At 35.7% G+C, this 27,036-nt stretch overlaps 1 protein-coding gene across 1 annotated transcript in view; it reads left to right on the forward strand.

Moving 5' to 3' along the window:
- Positions 1-27,036, forward strand: part of Acvr2a (activin A receptor type 2A) — a 92,091-nt gene that overhangs the window by 30,846 nt on the left and 34,209 nt on the right. Inside the window, exon 2 of the mRNA XM_042683488.1 lies at positions 23,901-24,108. Coding sequence (XP_042539422.1) covers positions 23,901-24,108 — 208 coding nt within the window. The remainder of the gene's footprint in view (positions 1-23,900; positions 24,109-27,036) is intronic.

Consider the following 27,036-nt stretch of genomic DNA (forward strand, 5'->3'; position numbering starts at 1 on the left):
TCTCATGGACTTCCTGCCGAGACTAGCTTTGAACCACGATCCTCAGATCTCAGCCTTCTGAATAGCTAGAATTATAGGCATAAACCACTGATACCTGTCTACATGACTTCTTTACAGGACTGAAGCATCTCTTCAGTTTATTTGCCCATTTCTTAACTGGGTTGTTAATACTTTGGGAGATTTTTTTGAGCTTCCTGAAAACTTTTCTTTAGCCTAAAAAGCTTGATGTAATCTTATGCTCTTGGTGCAGTCTAATGCTCTTGATGCTCTTATTTGTTGAGCTACTAGATTCTATTCAAACTCCCTGTTCTAACTTCTAGTGTTCTCATTTTATTTCCTGTAGTAGTTTCAAAGTTTCAGGTTTTACACTTAAATCCCGATCTTCTTTGATTTGACATTATTATGGGGTGAGAGTTAGGGGTCTGGCTTCAGCATCTGCATGGGAATATCCAGTTTTTCAAGACTGTTTGTTGGAGGGGCTCTCTTATCTAAAATTAGATAGTTGTAGGTACATGAATTCCTCAGCTTTTTTCTTTTTTGCTTAAATTATTTTTGGGATAGTGTCTGTTGTTTTGCCAAGGCTGACCTCAGATCTCCTATCTGTATCTTGCATAGCTAGGATTGCAGATGTGAGCCACTATCCTCAGCTTGTTGGTTGAGATGAGTTTTGTTGTTGTTGGTTTTTTTTTTTCTGTTTGCTTAGGCTAGACTCAACTGAGAATCTTAACTTGTCTCTGCCTTCAGAGTAAGTAGGATTACAGGCATGTACCACCATGGTCAAATTAATAATGTGTTTTATTTAACATATAGAATATAATTTCAACTTGTAATCAATATAAAAATTATTGTTGAGAACTTTTTGTTCTAAGCACATTTTGATTTAGACTCACCACATTTCTAAGGATCGGTAAACATGTGGCTAGTAGCCACTGTGTTTAGCTCAAGTAGATAGATAGATAGCATTTAGTGAAACTGTAATGACTCAGAAAATTATTAAAGATAGCAGTAGAGCAAATACTAGTCTATAGATATACTTTGTGAAGGGAATTCTATATGAAGAGAATTAAACATCTGTATGAATAGAGTAGAGCTTTGATAGATGATGCCAAAATTACCCAAAAGTTAAGACCAAGAGAAATTAAAAACATGTCATAAGAATAGGAAATGACCAAATTTGACAGTTGCTAATATTCTAGAAAAAGAAATAATTGGTTATCATTTTTAGAAAGCTTCATTTACAACTGGGGGCTATTTAGCCAAGGCTATCTAGTTATATATGTAGGCAAAAGTTAGTTGTTTAAATGAAACCTGAGAGACATCATTGATACCATAATGTAGGTAGGAGGGAGGCAGGGAGTATGATTTGCTCTAATATAGTAGAGAGGAAGAATGAGGTAAATGCTTGATTTTTGTGAAATAAAAATTGGACAAAGCTCTTGGTGTCTTAAGAGCAATATTTTATCAAAATTTATAGTTTAAGTTGGTGACATAAGAGGCAGTGATTGGACCATTGGCCATAGTGTAAAGCTGGTTAAGAGCTCAGCTCTTAACTTTAGGGCTGGCCTGATCACTTAACTTTGTATTTTTTGACAAGTTATAACCGTGTACCTTTAATAACTTCTTTTTTTCTATCAACTAATTCCTTCTGCCCTCAATAAGTGGAAGTACCAATTTAGAACAAAAAGCTACCCTACAAAGAGTATTCTTTCTGGGGATAAAACATCCTCATATTCTCCATTCCCCCAAAAATGAATATTATTGAACATCTTTGTATTGATTACTGTTTCATGCTTAAATTTTATTTGCTTCTTATGTAAATTAATAGAATCCATTTTTATTTCTCTCTGGATATGAAAAAAGATAACAGGTTATTAACACTGCAATGTTCTAAATGAACAACACATTTAGGAAATTTGGTTTAGTGGGTCTGGAATGGGCTCAGAAATCAACATTTTGGTTATTTTTGGTGGAGGTTGTAGAAGGTCCAAACTCTGAAGAACATCACTCTGTTTCTTGTTTCCTTCAGAGACAGATTGTGGGTACTGGCTGTATCATAATTAGAAATTACGTACTTTCAACTTGACATTGGACATTTAAATGTTGAGTGGCCCAACTTTTTATGTCTATTTGTATATTTTCCATGAGAACTCAAGATGATATTACACAGATTTTGCTCTTTTGTATGTTTATGGTACCTGAGCCTTGTCCCAAGCTTAACTTTTTTTTTTCTTTTTTCTTTTTTGTTCACATCCTAGGACTTGAATTCAGGGCCTGGATGCTGTCTGTGAGCATCTTGCTCAAGGCTAGCATTCTACCACTTGAGCCACACTCCACTTCCAGATTTTTGGTGATTAATTGGAGATAATAGTGTTAAAGACTTTACTCCCTGGGCTGGCTTTTAACTTGCATCCTTAGACCTTAGTCTACTGAGTAGCTAGCATTATAGGCAAAAGCCATTGGTACCTGGCTTAACACAGATGAAGGCATGGATTCACCACCTGAAGATCACAGCTGACAGAAAATATTTTTATAAAAGGGAGAATCACAAGACAGCTGACTCTTGAAGGAGTCTTTTCTTCTCAGCCTCTCCTTTTAGGTTAGCTTCAAGGATCAAGGAATGTGACACTCATTAAGAAAACTGCTAAGATTCTGTTGCAAAATAGAGAAGCAGAAATAGAATGGACTGGCAGTATCTAGGACTTCTGTTGAGGAAAACTATTGTGATTTATTGTGTACTTAGTTCTGTACTCCTGCAAGCATCTTCTTTTTCTTTTTGGGGGGGGGGGTGTCGGTTGTGGGGCCTGAACTCTGGGCCTGGGCGTGCTATCCCTCAGCTCTTCAGTTCAAGGCTAGCGCTCTACCCCTTGAGCCACAGCGTCACTTCTGGCTTTTTTCTTTTTGCTTATGTGATGCTGAGGAATTGAACCCAGGGCCTCAGGCATGCAAGGCAAGCTCTCTACCACTGAGCCACCTTCCCAGCCCTTGCAAGCATCTTCTATAGCACCAGTGTTCACCTCTTAAAAGGATTACATGACCCTTGGTTGAACTTCATTCCTTACACAATTTTCAGGTTTTAGTACTTTCTTCTGTTTTTCATTTGAATATTTCATTCATTCACTCTTATTTCTTACTCTTCTCCTAATTGTTTACCTTATCTTATCTTTACTTTTGTAAGCTTATAAAAGAAAATTAAAGCCAGGCACTAATGGCTCATACCTAAGAGATCTGAGGATCTGTAGTTCAAGTGGTAGAGCACTAGCCTTGAGCAAAAGCAGCTCAGGGACAACACCTCAGCCCTGAGGTTCACATACAAGAACACACAAAAACTGTCAAGTAGTGCACATGTTAAATGTACATAGTTTTTGTTAATGAAAAGTAAATTAATTTTTTAAAAAGAATATTTAGTTTAATGATAAAAGGTAGCACGGGCCAAACTGACGTCTTCATTTAGACAGAAGATGAAAAGTGGTGACAGACTGACATGTCCTCTTACTAGACTACCAGTTGTTTAATCAGCAATTAATGTTTGTATAAGAATGATCACACAAATCTAGCCTAACACAGGAAAAGGCACTCAATTAATATTGGGTAAATTAATAAATTAAGAAGTAAGCTGAGCCAGGTACCAGTGGCTCATGCTTGTAATCCTAGCTACTAAGGTGGCTGAGATCTGAGGATCAAGGTTCAAAGCCAGCCCAGGCAGAAAAGTCCATGAGATTCTTATCTCCAATAAACCACTAAGAAAAACCCAGAAGTGGCATGAGCTTGAGTGATAGATCCCTAGTCTTGAGCACAACCAGGCTCAGGGACAGCGTCCAGGCCCTGAGTTCAAGCCCCACAGTAACCCAGCCCCCCCCCCCAAAAAAAAAGTACTAAAGTAAGAAAAGAAATTGATTAGGTAAAACGCATTTTATGCCAAGTGCCTTTGCCTTTTCTCTTAGGCACTTAACCTATTACTTACCTACTATGATATCAGGTACATACTGTAGTTGCTTATTTGTATGTATAATATCCAATCATAATAGTCAATGCTTAGCCTATGAAAATTGAGAGGAGGGTATTAGATGGGAGGGGGAGAGGAGACTAATGAAAGGGGTAATATTGATTCAGATGCATTGTACTTCTAAACTGATTTGTTGAATGGTAACTTTTTTGTTCAACTACTTAAAGATAATGAAAATATAATTTAAAAATGGTAATACTAAATGTTTAACTCTGACAGTGTGACATGTAAGTACAATTCTCATCAGCCTATTATTATCCTTTTCTTTATATTTATGAAGCTTTTTTTTTTTTTCTTTTTCCTTGCCCTGGGTCTTGAATGCAGTGCCTGGATCTTGTCCCTCAGCTTTTGTGGTTTTTTTTTTTTTTTTTTTTGCTAGTCGTGGGGCTTGAACTCTGGGCCTGGGTGCTGCCCCTCAGCTCTTCAGCCCAAGGCTCACTCTACCACTTGAGCCACAGCTCCACTTCTGGCTTTTTCTGCTTATGTGGTGCTGAGGAATCGAACCCAGGGCCTCATGCATGCAAGACAAGCACTCTACCACTGAGCCACTGTCCCAGCCCTCTTTTGTGCTTTTAATACCTGTAGATATATACGTTTCTGTTGGGTTCCAACTTTTATTGCAGTTGTTTCCTCTGCTTAATTTTTTTAAAAAAGCAAAACTCTTCTTCAGTGGAAATTAGGGCAGGTGGGTGTAAGTGATAAATTGGGAAGAGTGTGTGTGAATTCCATTAGGAATTGATTTTCAGATTTGGTACAGGGCCAGGGATTGGAATTGTTAACCCCTAACTCGCCCACCAGTCAGTTGTTTAACTGAGAATGACTCCCGATGCAGTTGTTTCTAGTCCTTTCCGCTTCCCTTTGGTCTTTAGTCCTTTTTCTTTTTTTTGCTCCTGTTCCTTCCCCATTTTTCTAGCACATGAATATATCACTATTAAGGAATATAATTATCAAAGCTACTATCTCTGATTTCTTTTAGTTTTTTTCCTACTCACATCTTGATCTCAGGCTTCCGTGCTGAGGTTAGATCTGAACCAAGAAATTGGCCAGCTGTGGTATCACAAAAGTAGCATTTAATGTTAAATGACAAGTTCATCTTATCATTTGTACTTCTCCTGGTCTTTCAGTGGTCCAGTCCAAATATTTTGGTCCATATTAAAGTGTTTCACAAATAGGAAATTGACAAGAGCTCAAATAATTATTGTAGTCTTGGGAATCTGTTTTTTTAAGAAAGTGTTAGATAAAACATTTCTGTGGGCTGGGAAGTTGGCTCAGTGGTAGAGTGCTTGCCTTGCGTGCATGAGGCTCTGGGTTCCATTCCTCAGTACCACATAAGCAGAAAAAAGCCGGAATTGGCGCTGTGGCTCAAGTGGTAAGCCACCAGTCTTGAGATGAAGAGTTGAGGGACAGCGACCAGGCCCAGAGTGCAGCTCCCACGACCAATAAACAAAACAAAACAAAAAAACCCAAAACCATTTCTGTGTCAGAGGATATAGAAGAAATGGTGGAAGGTACAGTTAAGGTGGCAAACAAAAGTTGCAAGATTCTTTATAGACAGTTATGTAAACAAGGTATTTGTTTAGGGAGCACATGTATTAATATGAAATGGTACAGGAAAGATTTAGCATGCCTCCTGGTGAAGAATGGTATGCAAATTTATGAGAAACAGAAGCAAAGATTTATATTTCCTATTTAAGAATGAGTAACTTATTCATTGTTCTTTAGTTCTACATTTCCTTGTTTTCTGTTATTCCTGAACATAAATATTTCTGTTACTCTCAGTAAATAGGTGTTTTAATGGCTTTAATATTTTATAGTTGGTAACATGTTAGAAAATAACTTATTTGTTCACCTAGATAGTAAAACTGATCAGTCATTGATTATAATTGAAGCAGGAGTAGGGATTGTCCAGCCATAGGCCATGTGTTTCTCATGTGCTTCTAATCAGCTACCTGTTGCCCATCTGAGTATATTGAAAATTTTGTATGGCCCGTGAATGATGTTCTTGGCAGAATAAGAGATTAAAACCAAACTATTTATCATGCTGCTTTTTTATGGTCTGAATTAAAAATAATTATTTACTGATTATACAGAAAAATAACACATTTTGCTCAAATTGTGGAAAGAAAAGTCTTGAGATATTATTAAAATAATGATTTTGCAGTAATTAGCACAGAAAAAATTGCCTATTTTGGACAGTATTAATGCAGCAACACAAAGTATTGGGCAGAATTTTCTTTTGATTTAAAAGGCAAAAAATAAAAGCTAGATTCGGAGGAAATGTCTTAAAGTTACAAACAGGAAAGATTTCTAATAAACATACCTTGAATAAATAACAAGTAAGAATCATATATTCATCTGATTTTTTTTTCTTGTTTTTTTTTTTTTTATAGTATTTCAATAAGACAGTATCTAAGGCAATTTTGGTAATTTTTGAAAGGTGTCAGATAACATTTACAAAAGTCAGGTGTTACATGTAACTTTTTTAACAAGCAATAAAGAGGCCAGAAACCATATACTAGATTCAAATACTCAGAAATTTTTGGCTAACTTAATCTGTGATTTGGGCAAAGGATATGTGTTTGTTTTGTTTTGTTTTGTTGTTTTGCTTTTGGATTTTTGCTGTGATTTAGGGAGATCAGTATGGAGGTTCCTTTTAAGAGCAAAGGATCCATATGATCCTGTTGTACTACTCCTGAATATACATCTGAGGAAATGTAAGTTAACATACAATTAAGATTGCTGCACATCCATGCTGCTGTTTATAGCAGCACTATTCATGATAACTAAAACATAGGATCAAGTAGGTGCTTATCAGTTGCTGACTGGATAAAGAAAAGTGGCATATATACACAAAGGAGTATTATTATATCCATTAAGAAAAGCAATTATAGCCACGTACTGGTGGTTCATGCCTATAATCCTAGTTACTTAGGTGGCTGAGGATCACTGTATGAAGCCACCCCAGGCAGAAAAGTCTGTGAGACTCTTATTTACAGTATACTACTCAGTAAAAGGAAGTAGTGCTGTGGTTCAAGTGGTAGAGCCTTCAACACAAAGAGTCTCAGTGACAGCACCCAAGCCCTGAGTTCAAGCCCTAAATCTGGCAAAATAAGAAAAGCGAGAAAGAAATTGTGTCATTTCAGGAAAACAGATGACACTGGAGATCAGCATGTTAAGCAAATGAAGTAGACGGAAAAAGAAGAGAACTATTGTATGTTTTCTCACATGTGGAATCTAGACCTCAAAAGTGAAGGATGGAAATATAAAACACTTTCTCTTTCCCATGTTTGTACTAGAAAGAATGGGAGATGATTAAGGGAGAGGATTTGTGTGAGAGGATGAATACAGTTGCTTTTGTGGTAGTGGAGTAGATAGTAAATATATTTGAACTTACTAGTGAAGTCAGGTCTCAGTGGTTTAAGAACTCTGCAGATTTGAGTTGATTAGTTTTTTTTTTTGTTGGTCGTGGGGCTTGAACTCTGGGCTTGGGCGCTGTCCCTGTGCTCTTCATCTCAAGGCGAGCGCTCTACCGCTTGAGCCACAGAGCCATCTCTGGTTTTCTAGTGGTTTTTATTGGAGATAGAGTCTCACAGACTTTCCTGCCTGAGCTGGCTTTGAACCGTGATCCTCAGATCTCAGCCTCCTGAGTAGCTAGGATTACAGGCGTGAGCCACTGGCCCTCGGCTAGGTGATATTTTTGTTGTTTAATTTTATGAATTAGTAGCTTTTCTTCAATATTGTCTTGGCCCACTTTGTGCTGCTATAATAATATCTGGGATTAAGTCATTGATAAAAGGAAATAACTTCATTCTTTCATAGTTTTGGAACCTGGAAAGTCCAAAATCAACCTTTCAGAATCTACTGTGTACTTTCTTATTATATTCTCACAAAGCACAAAGTCAAGAGAAAGAGCCCACTCATGAAAGCCCCTTTTTTTAAAAAAAATAGCATCAATTATGGCCTACACATCATCCATTAAGCTTCACTTCCTAACACTTTACATTGGCAATTAAATTCCAACAGAAGCTTTGGAAGGGCAAACATTCTAAACATAGCAAACTTTTTCAAGCATTTTCCTAGCATTTTACTCCATTTCCTTTTTGTATATGTTAAAAATCATTAAGGATAAAGAGTAGAAGAATATGTCCTAGTCTGAAGAGTCTAATAACTAAAGAAGTTGATTTATCTGGTATAAATTTATCCTGAAGAGCCAAATTGTGAAAGATTTTATGAGATTTGTTAAAGATTTTGTTTTTCTTGCCATAGTTGGAAAAACCTGTAATTCAATTACTGCTGAGGCAGGATGATTTTGATTTTAAGGACAAGGGCAGTGGGAAGCCATTGAGTGCCTTTGAGTTGTGGGAGTGGTTTAATTTTGTTTGGTTTATTAAAGTATTTGTCTCACTTCTGGATGATAAATTGGGTGAATGGGATAAAATGGAAATCAATTTAAAATGTTATGTATTGCATATAGATAGTCCAAGGAGGGAAACTGATGACTTGCAGTAACGTTACTCATTACTCCAATAACCATCTTTAAAAGGAAAAATAAAAAAGGCTTAGATTGTTCTGTTTTTATTACATATAAATTAAATCTTCGACTTGAGTGTGCTGTTTTGGCTTTAATTATAAATTCTTGACAAGTTAGATAATATTCATAATTTTATTGTTTTAGTAACAATGCAAACATAAATGGATAGCTAGTGTGAATGCTTTTCATAAAAGGTTTGCTTACTTTCTAGAATATCTTATTACCTGTCAATAAGAAATTGATATAGCAATAATGAGAAAGAAACATTTCTCATTAATATATCATTCAGTTTTATTTTGTATGTTTGTTTGTACCTGTGTCTGTCTGTATGTATGTGCTGGTACTGGGGCTTGAATTCAGGGCCTTGCACTTGCTTAGTTTTCTTACTTAAGGCTGTTACTTTACCAATTGAATCACATCCCTAGTTATAGGGTTTTTTTTTGCTATTTAATTGGAGATAAGAGTCACGGATTTGTCTGCTTGTATAAGCTTTGAACTGTGATCATCATATCTCAGCCACCTTAGTAATTGGGTTACAGATGTGAGCTGCTGGTACCTGGCAGTATTCTGTTACTTTTGATTTCCTTAGTTGTATTCCAAGGAAAAATAAAATCTTCTTTTAGAGAGTCATTAAATAGTTTTTAAATATTTCTTCTTTTAGATTACATTAGAAGTATGGAAATTTGGAAATGTACTGGTCCCTTTGATTCTGTATTTTCTTTAAAAAAATTTATTCCTTCCTTTTTACTAACCTTTCTGTGTGTGTGTGTGTGTGTGTGTGTGTGTGTGTGTGCGTGTGCGTGCGTGCCTGTTTTAATAATTTTTATTGGCTTATATCAATATCACTTACACATAGAGGGTTTCATTGTTACATCTCCACACATTTACAGTGTATTTCAAACAATTTCACATACTCTTCCCCACCACTGCACCCCCCCCCCCTAAAAAAATCACATTCCCTCTAAGAAAAAGCTTCCCCAACAGGTTTCTTTTCTTACCTTACTGGAAAAATTAGAGTAGTCTTCAGTGGAGCTTCATAAGTTTCTAAAGATTTATGACTTTTTTTTTTTTGTCGGTCGTGGGGCTTGAACTCTGGGCCTGGGCGCTGTCTCTCAGCTCTCCAGCTCAAGGCGAGCGCTCTACCACTTGAGCTACAGCGCCACTTCCGGTTTTCTGGTGGTTTATTGGAGATAGGAGTCTCACGGTCTCTCCTGCCCGGGTTGGCTTTGAACCGCAATCCTCAGATCTCAGCCTCCTGAGTAGCTAGGATTACAGGCGTGAGCCACCAGCGCCCGGCTATGACTGTTTTTTACTTTCTAGTTTCTGTGTCTTGTTTTGAAAATGAAGCATCCCCATTTTATGTGTCCTTCAGAATGAGGTTAGTAGGTTCTAAAATTTGAAATTACTTTCTTTTTCTATATGTCTGTTTGATACCCAAGTATCAAAGAAATTAGCAAAATAATAAGCCAACTCAATATATTTCAATGGTAGAAGATAGCTCTAAGCTTATGAAAGATGGAATGTTCTCTTAAGATTTCATGTGGCAAGTCACAAAATGGACTTGAAAGCTTCTTGCTACTAGTGGAGGATCTGTAAGAGTAGACTCTTTTTGTACTGGAGGGAAGGCTCTTATATATTCTTGTTCTGTGTTTAATAGAAACCTCTTTTTCCTAACATGGTTAAAAAGCCAAACAGATCTTAACTATATTCTGTCCCCCTTTACAGTTTAATGGATACACTAATTGTACAGAGGAGTTTCATAATGGTATTTCCATATAAGCATATAAAGTACTTTGATGGAATTCATTCCCCTTCTTTTGTGTTTCTCAGTCAGGCTTATTTCACTTAACATGCTGATCTCTAGTTCCATTTGTCTTCTTGCAAATAACAGGATTTTATCCTTCCTAATGGCTACAAAAATGCTCTGTTGTGTATAGATGTCATATTTTCTTTATCCATTTATTGGTTGATGGACATGTAGGCTGATTCCATAGATAAGCATTTGTGACTAGGGCTACTGTAAATATAGAGATTTACAGTCATTTGGTTTATATGCTGACTTACATTTCTTCAGATATATGGTAAATCTATTTTTAGTTTATTTATTTATTTTTGGTTGGTCATGGGGCTTGAACTCTGGGCCTGGGCATTGTCCTTGTGTTCTTCAGCTTAAGGCTAGAGCTCTATCACTTGAGCCACAGTGCCACTTCTGGTTTTCTGGTGGTTTATCAGCCCCCGCTGAGGATCTGCGATCTTCAGATGACTAGCTAGGATTCTGGCCTATTTTTAGTTTTATACTGAAACCCTCCATACTGATTTCCATAATGGAAGCATTAATTTTCATTCCCACCAACAGTGTATAAGAGTTTTAGCCATTCCCCTTTTTAAATATTAAAAAGGAATGGAAAAGTTGGGGTATGGGAATTTGCTAGACTTTTCTTGGTTTGTTTTAGAAAAGGACACACTTAAGTGTAAACCCAGGTACTGTTTTGTTTGATGATAAATATGGAGTTTTGTGATTTCCCTTTCTCCTTGTCTTTTCTTTTCCCTTTCCCTTTCCCCTTCCCTTTCCTCTGCCCCCTTGCTCTTTGCCTTCATTCCCTTCCTCCTCCCCCTCCCTCCTTTCCTACTTCTCTCACCTTCCCATCTCCCTTCCCACTTCATCCTCTTTCCTCTACGTATCCTTTCCCTTTTTCCTCTTTCTCCTTTCCCCTTCACTCTTTTCCTTTTCCCTTCCACTTCCTTTCCACCCCTTTTCCTCTGGTGGTCTTTCCCTTCCTTTCCCTCTTCCCTTACCTTCTCTTTTCCATTTCTTTCTCCTGTATTCAGGAAAGTGAAGTTCTTTGGTAGCTCATGATAAAATTTGTGTTTTGTACTAACAAATAATACCAACTTGAAGTATATTTTATTACAATTAAATGTCAAGTCATTCCTTAAGCTTTGAGAATAGTTACCTTTAAAGATAAAAGACATCAGTACTAATGCTTGTATTTTCTCTATGTATCAGCGTGTCTCTGATTTTTTCTTTTAGGTCTTGTTTGAGAAAAAAAATGGAGAAAATAATGGATGTCTTGTTATTTAGTAGCTTAGTAATTGAATGCATGTTAGCATTACTTTTTCTTGTTTTTTAAATTAACGTATATTAATTATACAAAATAGTTTCATTATGCCAACTTCATACATGAATATACAAGTACTCCATTCCCCCTCATTGGCCTCTCTTATTTAGCAATCCTGTGTAAAGTATTTTCTATATTTGGGGAAGAGTATAAAAAATTAGGTTTCTCTAAAATTTTTGTTAATAAAGGTGTCTTTTTGTGTTGAGCTAGATCTACATTTTTAAATAAATTAAAAAACAAGCAAATGGTAAAGAAAAGATGGGTGCTTGCCTGTTTTACAAAATAAAATTCTATCATTTAAAGTTGCTATTTTCTTTGGAGCGTTAAAACTTTGTGTTGAGGCATTGTAAGAAAGCAGTTGGTTTGTTAGTTGGTTAGTGTGGTTTCATGAGTTTTGTTTTTCCATCTCATTCCAATATAGTGTACTTATAGATTTTAGATTAATATTTAAAATAACACTTTCATGCTTATAATGTCTTCCAAATCTGCTTAATCTTTAATATAGCCAGTCTGGAAGTATGTGGACTGCACTGTCGGTCCATTAGGGCAGTCTTATGAAACACTCTTGATTTCTCATAGCCCTCTTTGTTTGTTCTTTATTTTCTCACCTTTCTTTTCTTAGCTCTCTCTGAACCACCTTAGCAGTTCACAAATCTTCTCTTTTTTAACTTTTCCAGGCTTGTGATCGATTGGTTTAGTGCACATTTATTGAGCTTCTACATTGTGGCAGTTATTGATGATATAGTGATGGTGATTGAGCTTCTACAAAATCTCATAGTTTAAGAGAGGTCCTAGTTACTATCTCCACATTCCTACTGTATTTACACCCTCTATCTTGGTGTTTCAATTTACAGTATAAACATATGATCAGATTTTTAACCTGTGTATGTAAATCAAAGCTTTCTCTAAATATTATTCCTCAAAAATAGCCATCTTAGACTTTAGTCTTTTTAGAGCCTGTCATATTTTGAAGCTCTCTCCCAATTATTTTATTTACCATAAGTACAGGTTGAATGTTCCTTATCCCAAATGTTTTGTACAGGTTGAATGTTCCTTATCCAAATGTTTTGTAGGACCCTGGATTGTTAATTTCTATAGTATTTGCATGTATGTAAAGAGATATCTTAGAGAAGCAACCCTAGTCTAAAAACAATTCATTTGTTTCCTACACACCCTATATAAATAGCCAAAAAGTAATCTTATACAATATTTTCAGTGTACACTCTAACTATGAATCACTGATTGGCTTTGAACTTGTAATCTTCTTTCTTAGCCTTTGGATTTCTGAAATTATAGCATCTAGGACATCTGGTCCTATACCTGTGTTTTCACTGTTACCTGTCAAATGAGGTATCAAATGTTGAATTCCCACTTGTGGTATTATATTTGCACCCAGAAAGTTTTAGAGCATTTTTTATTTTAGTTTTCCATATTAGACATGTTCAAACTGTAATTATTTTATAGATCATAATATATACCTGTAGAATAATTATAAAGACAACTTTTAGTCTCATGTGAATGGATCCTTTTAATTGGAAAACATTTCTAGTTTTATATATGAATTTTAAAATGTATTTTTTCTTAAATTATTTTAATGGAAGGAAAGATTATTCCCTTTAGGATACTTTTGTATGACTCCAAAAGGAGGTCATATGATAGCACTTGCTAGAGAGATATATAAAATTTGAATAAAATTATATAATTTGTGTGCTTGTGATTTTTAAAACTAAATATGAAAGATATGTTTCAAGATGGTCAAAATTGGCAAATCTCACGAGAAATGATTTACTTTATATTGAGAGTTGCCTAATACTCATTTATGTATTATAGCTTGCAAGCTTCTGGGTTATTTGACACTAAAACTAACATAATGAAGGACTACTAAATACTGCTTGAAGTAATAAAATTCTGTGTACATTTACTTATTTGATAGATCTTCTTAATGTAGTAAAGGAAAATACTAGAATTTGCCTATGACTAAAATCATGCATAGTATTTTTTGGTAATTGCTTATTTTTAATTTATACTAAAAGGTGTTTTATATGAAAAACATAACTCATTTTGCCAAGTTTTCCACAGTGAATTCTCTGGACTTGTCTTTCCCTGGAATGGCAGGAACAACAACATGTGAAAGGGAAAAATCTTTGTATTTTTGAAACTTTATTAAATCTTTCCTAGAGAGCTGAGTTTTCTGTGGGAGGAGAGGTTTACAGAGGTATTCAGTTACATACCTATTCTGTATTCTCAGTGATGATGTAGTTTCAGGTGGCGATATGATTTTTCCTTAAGAAAGCCTCAGATGTGTAAATTGCCAAAAGGATCTGTGGTTCTTTAAGTCCTTTCTTATTCCTTCTCTAACACCCCCCAACCCCCTTACCCACACCTTTTTTCCTTCCCTATTTCATGTTGATTGCATATGTAGTCAAATTGGGCTTAGTCACAGGACTATGAATGGCATTGTCATCTGCTTAGTGCTTGGGGATTTTTATTTCGTTATGTTGTAGTTTTGTGTTTTATTATTCCTTAAATACTGTTTGGAGGTCAAATCACATTGATAGTCTTAGACCAAACTTTAAAAAATGTATTTTATTTATTTGATTTGGAAACTACAGATCACATAAACTGTAATGCCAATGGCTAGATATTTCTTCATTGAGATGTCACATAATAACTGACTTTATAACTGCACAAAAGGACAAAAGCTTAAACAAAGGAGACTGTTGAAAATGTAAAGGGTGTAACAAATCAGGTCTTGTGGCTGGCTCACAATTATAATACTAGCTATTTGGGAGGTTGAAATTGGGAGGATTTCCTTTCCAGGACAGTCCAGGCAAAACGTTTGTGTGACTCCATTGCAATGAAACAAACACATGCATGATGGCACATGCCTGTGATCCCAGCTACTGCAGGAAACATAAATAGGAGGCTCTTAGGCAGGAAACAGATTGGAGACGCTCAGTCTAGGTATAGGTCCACGCAAAACTGAACTAAAAAATAACCAGTACAAAAAGGGCTTGAGACTCAGTAGTAAAGTACTTGCTAAACAGACACAATAGTAGAATTCAAACTCCATTACTGCCCAAAAGTAATAAATAAAAAGAATGTAACAGAAGAGTTAAAAAAAATGAAAGAATTTCATTTTAAGCTACATCTGGATATGCTGTGATGGAATATTTCTAATTGTTTCATAATTTTTTCCCCCTAGAATTGAGATTTGAACTCAGGGCTTCTTTACACTTGCATTCTACTCCTGTTCCATGCTTCTAGCCTTGCTTTTGGTGGTTGTTGGGAATGGGGTTAAGCAAACTTTTCCTCATGGGATTGCTTTTAACTGTGATCCTTCAGATCTTCACCTCCTGAGTTAATTAGGATTACTTGCATGAGCCACCAGTATCTGGCTTCTTTTTTTTTTGGTTGGTCATTGGGCTTGAACTAGTCTACTGTACCACTTGAGCTATAGCACCACTTCCGGTTTTCTGGTGGTTTATTAAAGAGTCTCATGGACTTTTCTGCCTGGACTGGCTTTGAACTTTGATCCTCAGATCTCAGTCTCCTTAGTAGCTAGGATTACAGGTGTGAGCCACTGGCACTTGGTCCGGCTTACTTCTTAATTTATTAATTCACCAAATATTAATTGAGTGCCTTTTCCTGTGTTAGGCTAGATTTGTGTGATCATTCTTATACAACATTAATTGCTGATTAAACAACTGGTAGTCTAGTAAGAGGACATGTCAGTCTGTCACCACTTTTCATCTTCTGTCTAAATGAAGACATGTCAGTTTGGCCCGTGCTACCTTTTATCATTAAACTAAATATTCTTTTTAAAAAATTAATTTACTTTTCATTAACAAAAACTATGTACATTTAACACGTGCACTACTTGACAGTTTTTGTGTGTTCTTGTATGTGAACCTCAGGGCAGAGGTGCTGTCCCTGAGCTGCTTTTGCTCAAGGCTAGTGCTCTACCACGTGAACCACAGTTCCACTTAGGGCTTTTTTTTTGTGTGTGGTTAGTTGGAGATAAGCATCTCATAGACTTCCTTGCCCAGGATTGCCTTGAACCTTGTTCAAGATCTCAGCTTCTCCAGTAACTGGGATTACAGGTTTGAACCACCAAAGCCTGGCTTGGCATTCTTTTTTTTTTTTTATTGTGAGAATACTGTACAAAGGAATTACAATTACATGGGCAAGATTGGCTTGGCATTCTTATTATTTTCTGCTCAGTAGATTTGAAATCTGACCTTCATTCTCACTCTGACAGTAAAAAACAAAAAGGGATTAAAGACTATACGGGCTGGAGGGTATTGACTAGTTGTTTAGCATATTCTAAATTTGATCTAACATTTAAGAAACAAACAAAAAATCAATATAAAATGAGCAGTGTACATTAATGAAGACTTGGGATGAAGTAGGAGTGCTGATTATAAGACTTTCAGGGTTTAGGAATTTGTACTTGGAGAAAACTTGAAGATTGTCACATATGTGAGGCTTAGCCTGGGACATTTTTCTCATAGAGCTGGCCTTTTAGGAAGTACTAGAATAATAATAGTGAGTTGGAGGAGATTCAAGATGTATTTGTTTCTTCTAGATCTATTTATTGAAAAAGTTACTCTTTTAGTGAATTGCTTTGCCATATTGTATGGATATATTTCCAGTCCTCTGTTTGCTCCACAGATTACTGTAATCCTCCTACATTGTCAAGAAAGCTTGATTTATTGTAGGTACATTGTGAACCTTAGCATTGGGAAAACGGGGAATGATGTCTCCATTATACTTTTTCAAGAATGTTTAGATTAAGCTTGTTTGTGTGTACAGAGAAATTTGCTGAGATTTGCATGTGAATTTCATTAAAGCTACATATCTTTAGGGAGAGCTGACATCTTTGTTCCAAGCCTTCTAATACATGAACTTAGTATGTATCTACAAGTGTTTAGGTCCTATACAATTTGTTCTGTTAGCATTTTCTAATTCTAATCTAAGAATCATATACTTTTTAGGCTATGTCTAAATATTTTACACTGGTATTACATTTTTATACTTTAGACCTGATTGTTGTCATTATGTAGAAGTGCAGTTGATTTTTGTTTGTAATGCATCCTGTGATCGTGCCAAATTCATTTACTAGTTCGGGAAATTTTTATTATTTTGGTAGATCCTTGGGATTTTTCTAGATAATAATGTCAGCTGCAGATACGGCTTCATTACATATACATTATTTCTTTCCTGGCTTCTATACCCTTATTTCCTTTTTCTTGCCTAATTGCAGTAGCTAGGACTTTTAGTACTTTGTTTAAATAAGACTGGTAAGGATAGATACCAGTGCCTTATTTCTGATATTAAGCCATTAGGTATGATGTCAATGATAGGCAGATCTTCTTAATGATATTAAGGAAGCCTCCCACATAATTCATTGATAATTTTTTGTATGTGAGTGTTAAATTTAGTTGTTTTTTATATCTGTTGATAATGACTGTATGAGTTTTCGTTTTTGGCTTCTAGATTTGATAGACTGCATTGAGTAATTTTTTTTTTTTTTGGTCGGTCGTGGGGCTTGAACTCTGGGCCTGAGTGCTGTCCCTCAGCTCTACAGCTCAAGGCTAGCGCTCTACCACTTGAGCTACAGCGCCACTTCAGGTTTTCTGGTGGTTTATTGGAGTTAAGAGTTTCACGGACTTTCCTGCCCAGGCTGGCTTTGAACCACGATCCTCAGATCTCAGCCTCCTCAGCTAGGATTACAGGCATGAGCCACTGGCACCCGGATGATTAATTTTTAATGTTGATGTATTCTCACATAGCTGAAGCAAAACTTGTATGGTTTTGTAGTTTTTTCTTTTTTCCTTTATTGTTATTGTAACGGTGATGTACAGAGGGGTTACAGTCACATAAGTCAGGTAATGAATATATTTCTTTTTGAACAGTGTCATCTCTTCCTAAATTTCTCCTAGTTTTTTCCCTTACAATCCCCTCCCCTACAAGTTGTATAGATAATTTTCAACATAGTGTCTAGTGTGTATCACTGCTGCATTTGTTCACCTTTTGTCCCATACTTTCTGTGCTCCCTCTTACCCTCCCCAAAATAGATAAACTTCTTGAAAATACGTCCTTGGATTGTGCTTGCTAAAATTTTATTGTGAATTTTTGCATCTAAGCTAATGAAAATGATTGTGTTCACTTTTCTTTTTGTGTTTTATTTCCTTTTGTTTTTGTGTGTATTAGTGTAATACTGACCCCATAAAATGAATTAGGTAGCAATCTTCTGTATCTGGAAGGGCTCTAGCTGTTGAACCAGGCCTCTAGCCTTGTTTTCTGCTGAATGAGCTGCTACCCTCAGGCACATCCAGGTACAACTCAACTATGTTGGCTTCCTGGTAGCTAAGATAGCAGGCATATGCCACTATATCCAGCTCTTTATTGCAAAGGTGTTTCCAACTTTTCTTCCTGTTCTGTCCTGGAACCTTGAGTCCCAAATTCCGTAGTAGCTAGGATTATAGATATGAGCCATTGATGAGGAGTAGCTTTAAATATTTCCTGTTTTACAAAACAAAAACTGTATTGTCCTTACATGGAATTGTTTTCAGCAAAATGTCCTTTTTTACATGAAAAAGTAGTTTCGATTTGAAAATGACTTATGCAAGATTATTTTATGGCCAATATTCTACCAAGTACCCGATCTTCTTGCTTCCTTGCTTATCATCTATCTATCTATCTATCTATCTATCTATCTGTCTGTCTGTCTGTCTGTCTGTCTGTCTGTCTGTCTGTCTCCGTCTGTCTGTCTGTCTGTCTGTCTGTCTATCTATCTATCTATCTATCTATCTATCTATCTATCTATCTATCTATCTATCTAGGTCCATACTGGGATTTGAACTTGGCCTTATGTTTGTTTGAGGCTTGCCCTGTTGGCTGTTTTTGTTGTTGGTTGTGGGGCTTGAACTCTGGGCCTAGGTGCTATCCTCAAGGTCTTCAACTCAAGGCTAGCACTCTACCACCTTGAGCCACAGCACCGCTTCTGGGTTTTTTGGTGGTTAATTGGAGGTGAGGGTCCCATGGACTTTCCTGCCCAGGCAGTCCTCAGATCTCAGCCTCCTGAATAGCTATATTACAGATTACAGGCATGAGCCACCAGTGCCTGGACTTGTCTTTTCAGGACTTTCCTTTGAACTATGATCCTCTGGTCTCAGTCTCTTGAGTAGTTAAGAGTCACAGGCGTGAAACACTGCTCTGGGAGACTTAACACTGTTGGGAAAAATGAAGATGTTAGTATGAAGTCATTAATATATAACTATTACTTCAAATATAAAGTCATTATCTAAATTAACTTAGTTAATGAATTATATGACAGCTTTCTGATTTTCTTTGAGTAAATGTGAATTAAGAAACTGGAAAAGAATTTGGAAATTAGTCCACTTAATTTTAGAAATGTAGAAACAGGATAGTTGTTGGCTTGGTCAAGGTCATAGTTTGTAAACTACTTTCCTGTTTCAGACTTAGCCTATTAAGCTCATGATTCTTATTAGGGAAGAACATTTGATCGAAAGAAAAAAATACATATACAGATAACACATAATACACATGTACATGTGCATATATATACAATAAATGTGTATATGTAATATGCATTTAATTTTGTTTGTTTTATTTTAGCCGGTCTTGGGGCTTCAACTCTGGGCCTAGGCTGTGCCCATGAGCTTCTTTTTTGCTCAAGGTTAATGTTCTACCACTTGAGCCACAGCACCACGTCCAGCGTTTTCTCAGTTTTATTGGAGATAAAAGTGTCTCCGACTTTTCCTACCCATATTGTTATTTTATTATTGACTGTATACATAGTAAGATTTTTTTTCTTTCTTTTTTTTTTTTTTTTGGTCCAGTCCTGGGGCCTGAACTCTGGGCCTGGACACTGTCCTTCAGCTCTTCAGCTCAAGGCTAGTGTTCTACCACTGGAGCCACAGCTCCACTTCTGGTTTTTTTCTTTTTTTTTTGCTTATGTGGTGCTGAGGCATGCAAGGCAAGTGCTCTACCACTGAGCCACCTTCCCAGCCCCATAGTAAGATTTTCTAATATGTGATATTCTCAGGAGTATATTCCCATGTTGTTTTCCCTTAATAGATAGTTTAACAAATGAATACAAGAAAGCTGAAACGTCTTTTCTGAGAGAAGATGAGACTTAAGGGGAGGGGGCAAATGAATGAAGTGAGGAAAGGTGTGCAAATACAGTCAATAATATTATAAATAGTATTATTATAGCATAATAATAGTATAAATAGTACTATAAATATAGTACTATAAAATCCTCTTAAGAAAAATTCTCAGAGGAGGCTACAATGCTTGATAAGAAATGTACTCATTATCTTGCCCATGTAATTGTAATCCCTCTGTACAGTATTTTCACAATTAAAAAAATATTCAAGATATAAAAAAAGAAAAATTCTCAGAATCCTTCTCAGTATATTGCTATTCATTAATTGGAATTGAAAACAAAGGTGTAATTTGTTTGATATTTCTGCAGTAGTCAGTATCCATCCATCCATCCATCCGTCCGTCCTTCCTTCCTTCCTTCCTTCCTTCTTTTTGTCAGTTTTAGTTTAAGGGGCTGTTTTATGCTTCAATGGCTCTTTTTTTTGGAAATTGCAAATTATATAATATATATATATTCTTTTTTTTTTTAACATGAATTAAATAGCTGATAATATAAGAACCTTTTTGCCTCCAAACAAATAAAACACAGTTAGCTAGACTGTTGGAATTAGTAATGACATTTTTTTTAAAGATTGAATAGCAGAACAAACACCTGTGGGCCAAATGTGACATAGAACTATTAATGGTTTTTGCATTTAAGGTTTGAAATTAAAAAAAAATTGTGAGATTAAAAAATACATGAAATTTAATTTTTAGTGTCCATAAATAAAGTTTTATTGGAACATAACCATGTTCATTCATTTACTGTCTATGGATGCTTTTGTGCTTGAACAGAGTTGAGTAGTTGCGACAGACCATATGGCCTGCAAAGCCTAAAATACTTACTGTCTGGACCTTTACAGAAAAAGTTTGCCATCTCTGTTTTAAGATAACAGTGTGGGCCGTAAATGCTTTTAGATTTTTTTTTTTTTTGGTAAAGGAGGAAAGTTAGTTTGCTCATGTTTTGAAGAAGTTTCTGAAAAGGGATAATTTCAAAAATTGCTACTGTTTTTGTACAGATAAGTAGTAGTAGAAATCCTGTTTTTTTAATAGAGCACAGTTGACATAGTTATCAACATAGTTTGTGTTACATCAGTTCATGCTTATTTCTTCTCTAGTTAAGGGTAACTTTATGACACCACTATTGTTAACTGATACTATCAGCTTATAATTATATTCTATGATAAGTACATTGTCAACATATTGGTCTCAGGATTAACTTTGGCTCTTAAATAATAAGATCCCTAGTTCATCAGTTCTTCTTGCTGTGACAGAATACATAGCACAAACAAATTACAAAGGATTTTTGTTGTTGGTTTTGTTTGCTCAAGATTCTGGAGGTTTCAGTTGAATTAGTTGGCTGGTTCCTGTGCTGTGGGCCTGAGGCAAGACTGAGCACCACGTGGGGAGAATATGGGGAGAATATGATGGAGCAAAATTAGTCACCTCATTGTTGCCAGGAAGTAGAAAGGCCAGTGACAAGATATATCTCCTCATGGTATACACTTGGTAAGCTACTTATCAATTGATTTGATCAGAGTCCTCAGGATCCAGTCACCTCTCATTAGTGTCATCCCATGGGGAATGAATCTTCAACATGTCCCCTCATAAGCTTTTTAGGGAACATTATAATCCAGACCACTCTCCTGGAGGGTTTTGTGTGTGTGTGTGTGTGTGTTTGGTGTGCATGCACGTGTATATACCTGCTCACATGCTGATACTGGGGCTTGAATTTATGGCCAGGGCACTGTTCTTTAGCTTTTTTGATGGCACTCTTATCACTTTTGCCTCAGCAGTACATCTGAATTTTGGTGGTTAATTGGAGATAAGAATTTCAGAGACTTCTGCCTAGGCTGGCTTTGAACTGTAACCTTCAGATCACAACCTTTTGAGTAGCTAGAATTACAGGCATGAGCCACCAGTGCCTAGCTTTGAAAATTCAAATTTTGTTATTGTTAAAAATATGTTCCATCATGCCTGGCTTCAATCCCTTTTTAGAAATTTGTTTTCCAAGTATTCTCTCTCAGTGGCTTAAAAAAAACTTTGCCCCAGAGAAGAATAGAAGTTTTTATTTTAATGAGGCTGAATTTTTCAGTGCTTTTATAGTTTATGTATTTTGTATTATAAGAAAATTTTCATAATCCAGGTCAAAATGATTTTCATGTTTCCTGTTGGAAGTTCAATAGTTTTAGGTTTTATTTTTAGACTTATTTTCTTTATGCTGCCTGAGATAGTAGTTGAAATCACTTTTTTGGCATATGAATTTTTACTTATATCAACATTAATTGTTAATGGTATTGAATTGCCTGGCAACTTTACTGTGCATCAATTGATCATGTATGTGTAAGTCTATTTCTAGATGTTCTTGTTCTGTCCTCTTGATGCACATTTCTGCCTTTTCACTGAAACCACTCTATTTGTTGCCAGAAATTTTATAGGAAGCCTTAAAACCAGGAGGTATGAATTCTTATTTGCACTTCTTTTCAGAATTATTTTGGGTACTTCAGTTCCTTTAACATAATATCTTCAGGGGCTGGGAAGGTGGCTCAGTGGTAGAGTGCTTGCCTTGCATGCATGAGGCCCTGGGTTCGTTTCCTCAGTACCACATAAGCAAAAAGAAAAAAGCCAGAAGTGGCGCTGTGGCTCAAGTGGTAGAGCGCTAGCCTTGAGCTGAAGAGCTGAGGGATAGCGCCCAGGCCCAGAGTTCAGGAACCACAACCAGAACCAAAAAAACAAACAAACAAAAAAAGCATAATATCTTTAAATTTGGTTGCATTATAGAATCTGCTACTATTAATGAACTTTTTGTCTTTTGTAACATTAAAATCTATTGAACTTTCTTGCACATTGAATGCATTTTTTGGTCCATAAATGCTTTTGTAGCATCACACATAATTCATTCATATAGTATTGATTTGTTGAATTTTATTTCTAAATATTGACTCATTTCAATACTTAAAGCTCATATTTGCTAATATTATCACTGATCTCATCAGAAAATTCTTTATATATGGGGAATCTTGCCATTAAGGTTTTCCAAAATTCTTACATTTTTGGATTTTCATTAACATGTATTGTGCAAAAGTTTCTTTATGTTATGTTAATAGAGTAGGGTTTGATTGAGTTTTATCCCCCCATCATTTCTAATTTCCCCTTTCATTTATAATTTTAAAGGGGTTTCATTATTCTGTTTTCATACACACATATAAAGCACTTTTATCATAACTCTAAATTATTCTTTCCTTTTACTGTTTTTCCAAATTATTTTTAAAATTTTACCTGATAACTTTTTTTGTTTTTCTTTTTTTTTTGGTTCAGATATTGGGGCTTGAATTCAGGGCCTTAGTACTATTTCCCTTAGGTTTTTTTTGCTCAAGACTGGAGCCCTCCTACTTGAACTACAGCTCCACTTTGGCTTATAGTGGTTTATTGGAGATAAGTTTTAGAGACCTATCTTGCTTGGGTTTGCCTGGAGTCTTGATCTTCACATCTCAGCCTCTTGAATAGCTAAGATTACAGATGTGAGCCACTGAGGCTTGGCTTTGAGAACATAAATTTTATTATTGGCACTGTATACTGTCAATAGTTTTTCTTGCAGTAAACTTTTGACACCATGTCTGCCAGATTTCCAAGTCTGAATAGCAATGGTTTGTTTAGTCTACAATTCAATCATACAAGGGCTTTCTCTTGAGGCAACTGTTCTACTTTACTGTGTAGATAGTGAAGAAATGTGTTTTCTTGGTTTGTATTTTGTCACATAAAATTTTGGTGTTTTATTAAAGAATTGTGTTTTTAAGAATTGACAATTTCTGCTGTCTTTCATCAAGGATTTTCTTAAGTGAAATGAAGCTGACACTGTCCAGAGAAATTGTGATAAAGATGTGGTTGCCAGATTATTATGATTGCTTTTATACTTAAAGTACAGTTATTAACCTGAAACATAAACCCAGAGTTGTAACACCCAGAAACAGTAAATTGTTAATATTTTAGGACTACCTGAAATTGCTATCTTGGGAGATAATCTCTTTAAGAATTGAGTTATATTAAGTTGCTGTTTTATTATCTTTTATAGGTGCTATACTTGGTAGATCGGAAACTCAGGAGTGTCTTTTTTTTAATGCTAATTGGGAAAGAGACAGAACCAATCAAACTGGTGTTGAACCTTGTTATGGTGACAAAGATAAAAGGAGACATTGTTTTGCTACGTGGAAGAATATTTCTGGTTCCATTGAAATAGTGAAACAAGGCTGTTGGCTAGATGATATCAACTGTTACGACAGGTAAGGACATTATTTTATATGATGACATTAAATTTTATTTTTCCCTCCTTTTGAAATGGGAAAGATCAAAACATGGATTTTCATGCAAATATTTCATGTTTTTTTAGAGATGGAATTATGAGTTATAACATATGTAAGTGATAGATATATATTTTAAAATAAACATAGTATGTTTATGTATTATTCTTGATATAGTTATAATCTACTAAGTAGTGGAACCATGGATAAAAATGACTTATTTTCCCATGTTATTGGGATCATAAACTTTTATCTAATTAAAAATATACTTTCTGTTGTATTTTTTTCCCGTTTCCCTCTGATTCTTCTGCACTGGACATTGATGAAAATGAACTAAGCAACTCAAAGGCAGCTATGGGAGGGAAGGAAGAAGGGGGAAAGAAGGAACAGCTAGTTGTACCTTTAAAGCTTGTATAATTCACAAACTTTATAGACCAAGATAATGACAGTTTGCCTTGTGAAGGTTAAAATGTGTTTGTTATTTTAACTAAGTATCACTATCTACAATACTGTGAAATTTATGTAGTCATTTAATCTCAAAAAATGATTAAAAAAATGCTTTCCAAGAAAGTATACCTGTTGGATAAAAAAAATTATCCTCAAAGAGAGTAAAACTTAATTGTAGTTATAATTTATTTTCAGGTTCCTTCATTATATATCTAGGAGAAATTGATTTTATTACATTTTGCCCTTCTTCCCCTTTTTTCCCTTGAAGTAGTCCTTTGTTTTTTACATGAACAGACTTTTGTGTTTTTATGTGCCGGTACTGGGGCTTGAACCAAGGCCTCAGTGCTGTCCTTGAGCTTCTTTTCCTCAAGGCTGACACTCAACCACTTGGGCCACGCTCTACTTCAGGCTTTTTTTTTTTTTGGAGTAGGGAGATTTAGTTTATTGGAGGTAAAAGTCTCATGGACTTTCCTGCCAGGCTGGCTTTTTGTACCACAATCCTCAGATCTCAGCATCCTGAGTAGCTAGGATTACAGGTACAAACTACTAGCACCTAGCTCAAGACATTTTAATTGGGCATTAAGAATTACATCAGGTGCTGGGAATCAGTGACTCACACCTGTAATCTTAGCTACTCAGGAGGCTGAGATCTGAGGATGGTGGTTCAAAGCCAGCCACCAGAAAACCAGAAGTGGTGCTATGGCTCAAGTGGTAGAGCCCTCACCTTGAGCTGAAGAGCTGAGCAATAGCATCCGGGCCCAGAGTTCATGCCCCATGACTGACCAAAGAAAGAATTACATCAGAAGCAGCAGCCATTATGAAGCTACAGTTTATTTAAAGGGTCTTGTTTAAGTTATTTCACAGAGTAAAATGAAGTGGTAATATTATTTTGACTACTTGAGATCTTTTAGTAAGAATTTCCATAAATGGAAACTGATCGATTATTTTCTTGGGCCATAGAATTTCCACTAGGGGTTGGAGCTGAAGACTGGCAAAGTCCTGCAAAGGCCCAGATAACAAGGCATTTTATAGCCAAAAAGTGGTGCTATATCAACCAAATACTAGATTAGAGCCTCAGTTGATTACCTGGAATCTGATTTCTTAGACATAGGTGATTGATATAAACATAAATTCAATAAGTGCTGCAAATAGCATTATGAACACTTTTTTTTAGGTGCTACTTCTTTTTAAAACATTTTATATTGTTATTATAAAAGTGATGTACAGAGGGGTTATAGTTACATTAGTCACGTAAAGAGTACATTTCTTTTTGGACAGTGTCACACCTTCCCTTGCTCTCTCCTACTTATTCCCTCCCATTCCCACCTGTAGGTTGTATAGTTTATTTTCAAAATAGTGTCCAGTGAGTATCATTACTGCATTTGTTCACCTTTTGTCCCTCCATTTCTGTACCTCCCCTTACATTCCCAAAGACATATAAATGAACATATGGAACAAAAAGGGAAGATAACAGAGCAAAAAAAAAAAAAAATCCCCAAAAACCCTTGGTTTCATTTCCTGGAGTTCATTTCAATAAATATTCAGATGCACATAGGCGTTGTACCTTTCTGTTCTCTCCTAAGGGTATTTTCCTTGAGACTCACTGTGTATGAATGCCTCGAGACTTGTGTAATTTATTATGTCCAGTATTTTAGATCTAGCTGCTGCATGAAAGAAAACATGCGCCATTTGTCTCTCTGAGCTTGAATTATCCCACTTAACATGATTTGTTCTAGGTCCATCCGTATCCCTGCAACTGACATTATTTTTTTGTAATGTCTGTGTAAAATTCCATTGTATATAGGTACCACATTTTTTGGATCCAATCACCTGTTGTAGAGCATCTGGGCTGTTGTTCTAACTTGGCTGTTGTGAATAGTGCTAGCTAATATACTTCATATAAGATATTAAACATAGCCACTCATATATAAATAAATGTGTATGTGTGTGTGTGTGTGTATAGATTTGGGGATCATCTTTGTTGAAAACTACCTTTTATTAATCAGTTGAAATATATATAATATATATACGTATATGTGTATATATGTATGTATATATGTATATACATATATATGTGTATATATATATATGGTGCTGATCCTGGCCTGGGAACTGACTCTGAGCTTTGTTTGTTCAAGGCTAGTGCCTACCACTTGAGATATGGATCCACTTCCAGCCTTTTTGGTGGTTAATTGGAGTTAAGAGTCTCATATAATTTCCTACCCACGTTGGCTTTCTTGGATCACAGCCTCTTGAGTAGCTAGGATTACAGATGCCCAGCATTTTATTTTATATTATTTTATTGGAGATGAATTCTCTTGGAATTTTTTGCCTGGGCTGTGTTTGAACTGAAATTCTCTGGATCTTAACCTCTTGAGTAGGAATCACACTTGTGATTCCTACTGGCACTTTTTTCCCTCACTTTTGGTTATAAAAGATCTTACCTAGCTAGGATTTTAGTTC

This window comes from Dipodomys spectabilis, unplaced genomic scaffold (genome assembly GCF_019054845.1).
Source record: "Dipodomys spectabilis isolate Male_0828 unplaced genomic scaffold, ASM1905484v1 ptg000081l, whole genome shotgun sequence".
NCBI classification, from domain to species: Eukaryota; Metazoa; Chordata; class Mammalia; order Rodentia; family Heteromyidae; genus Dipodomys; species Dipodomys spectabilis.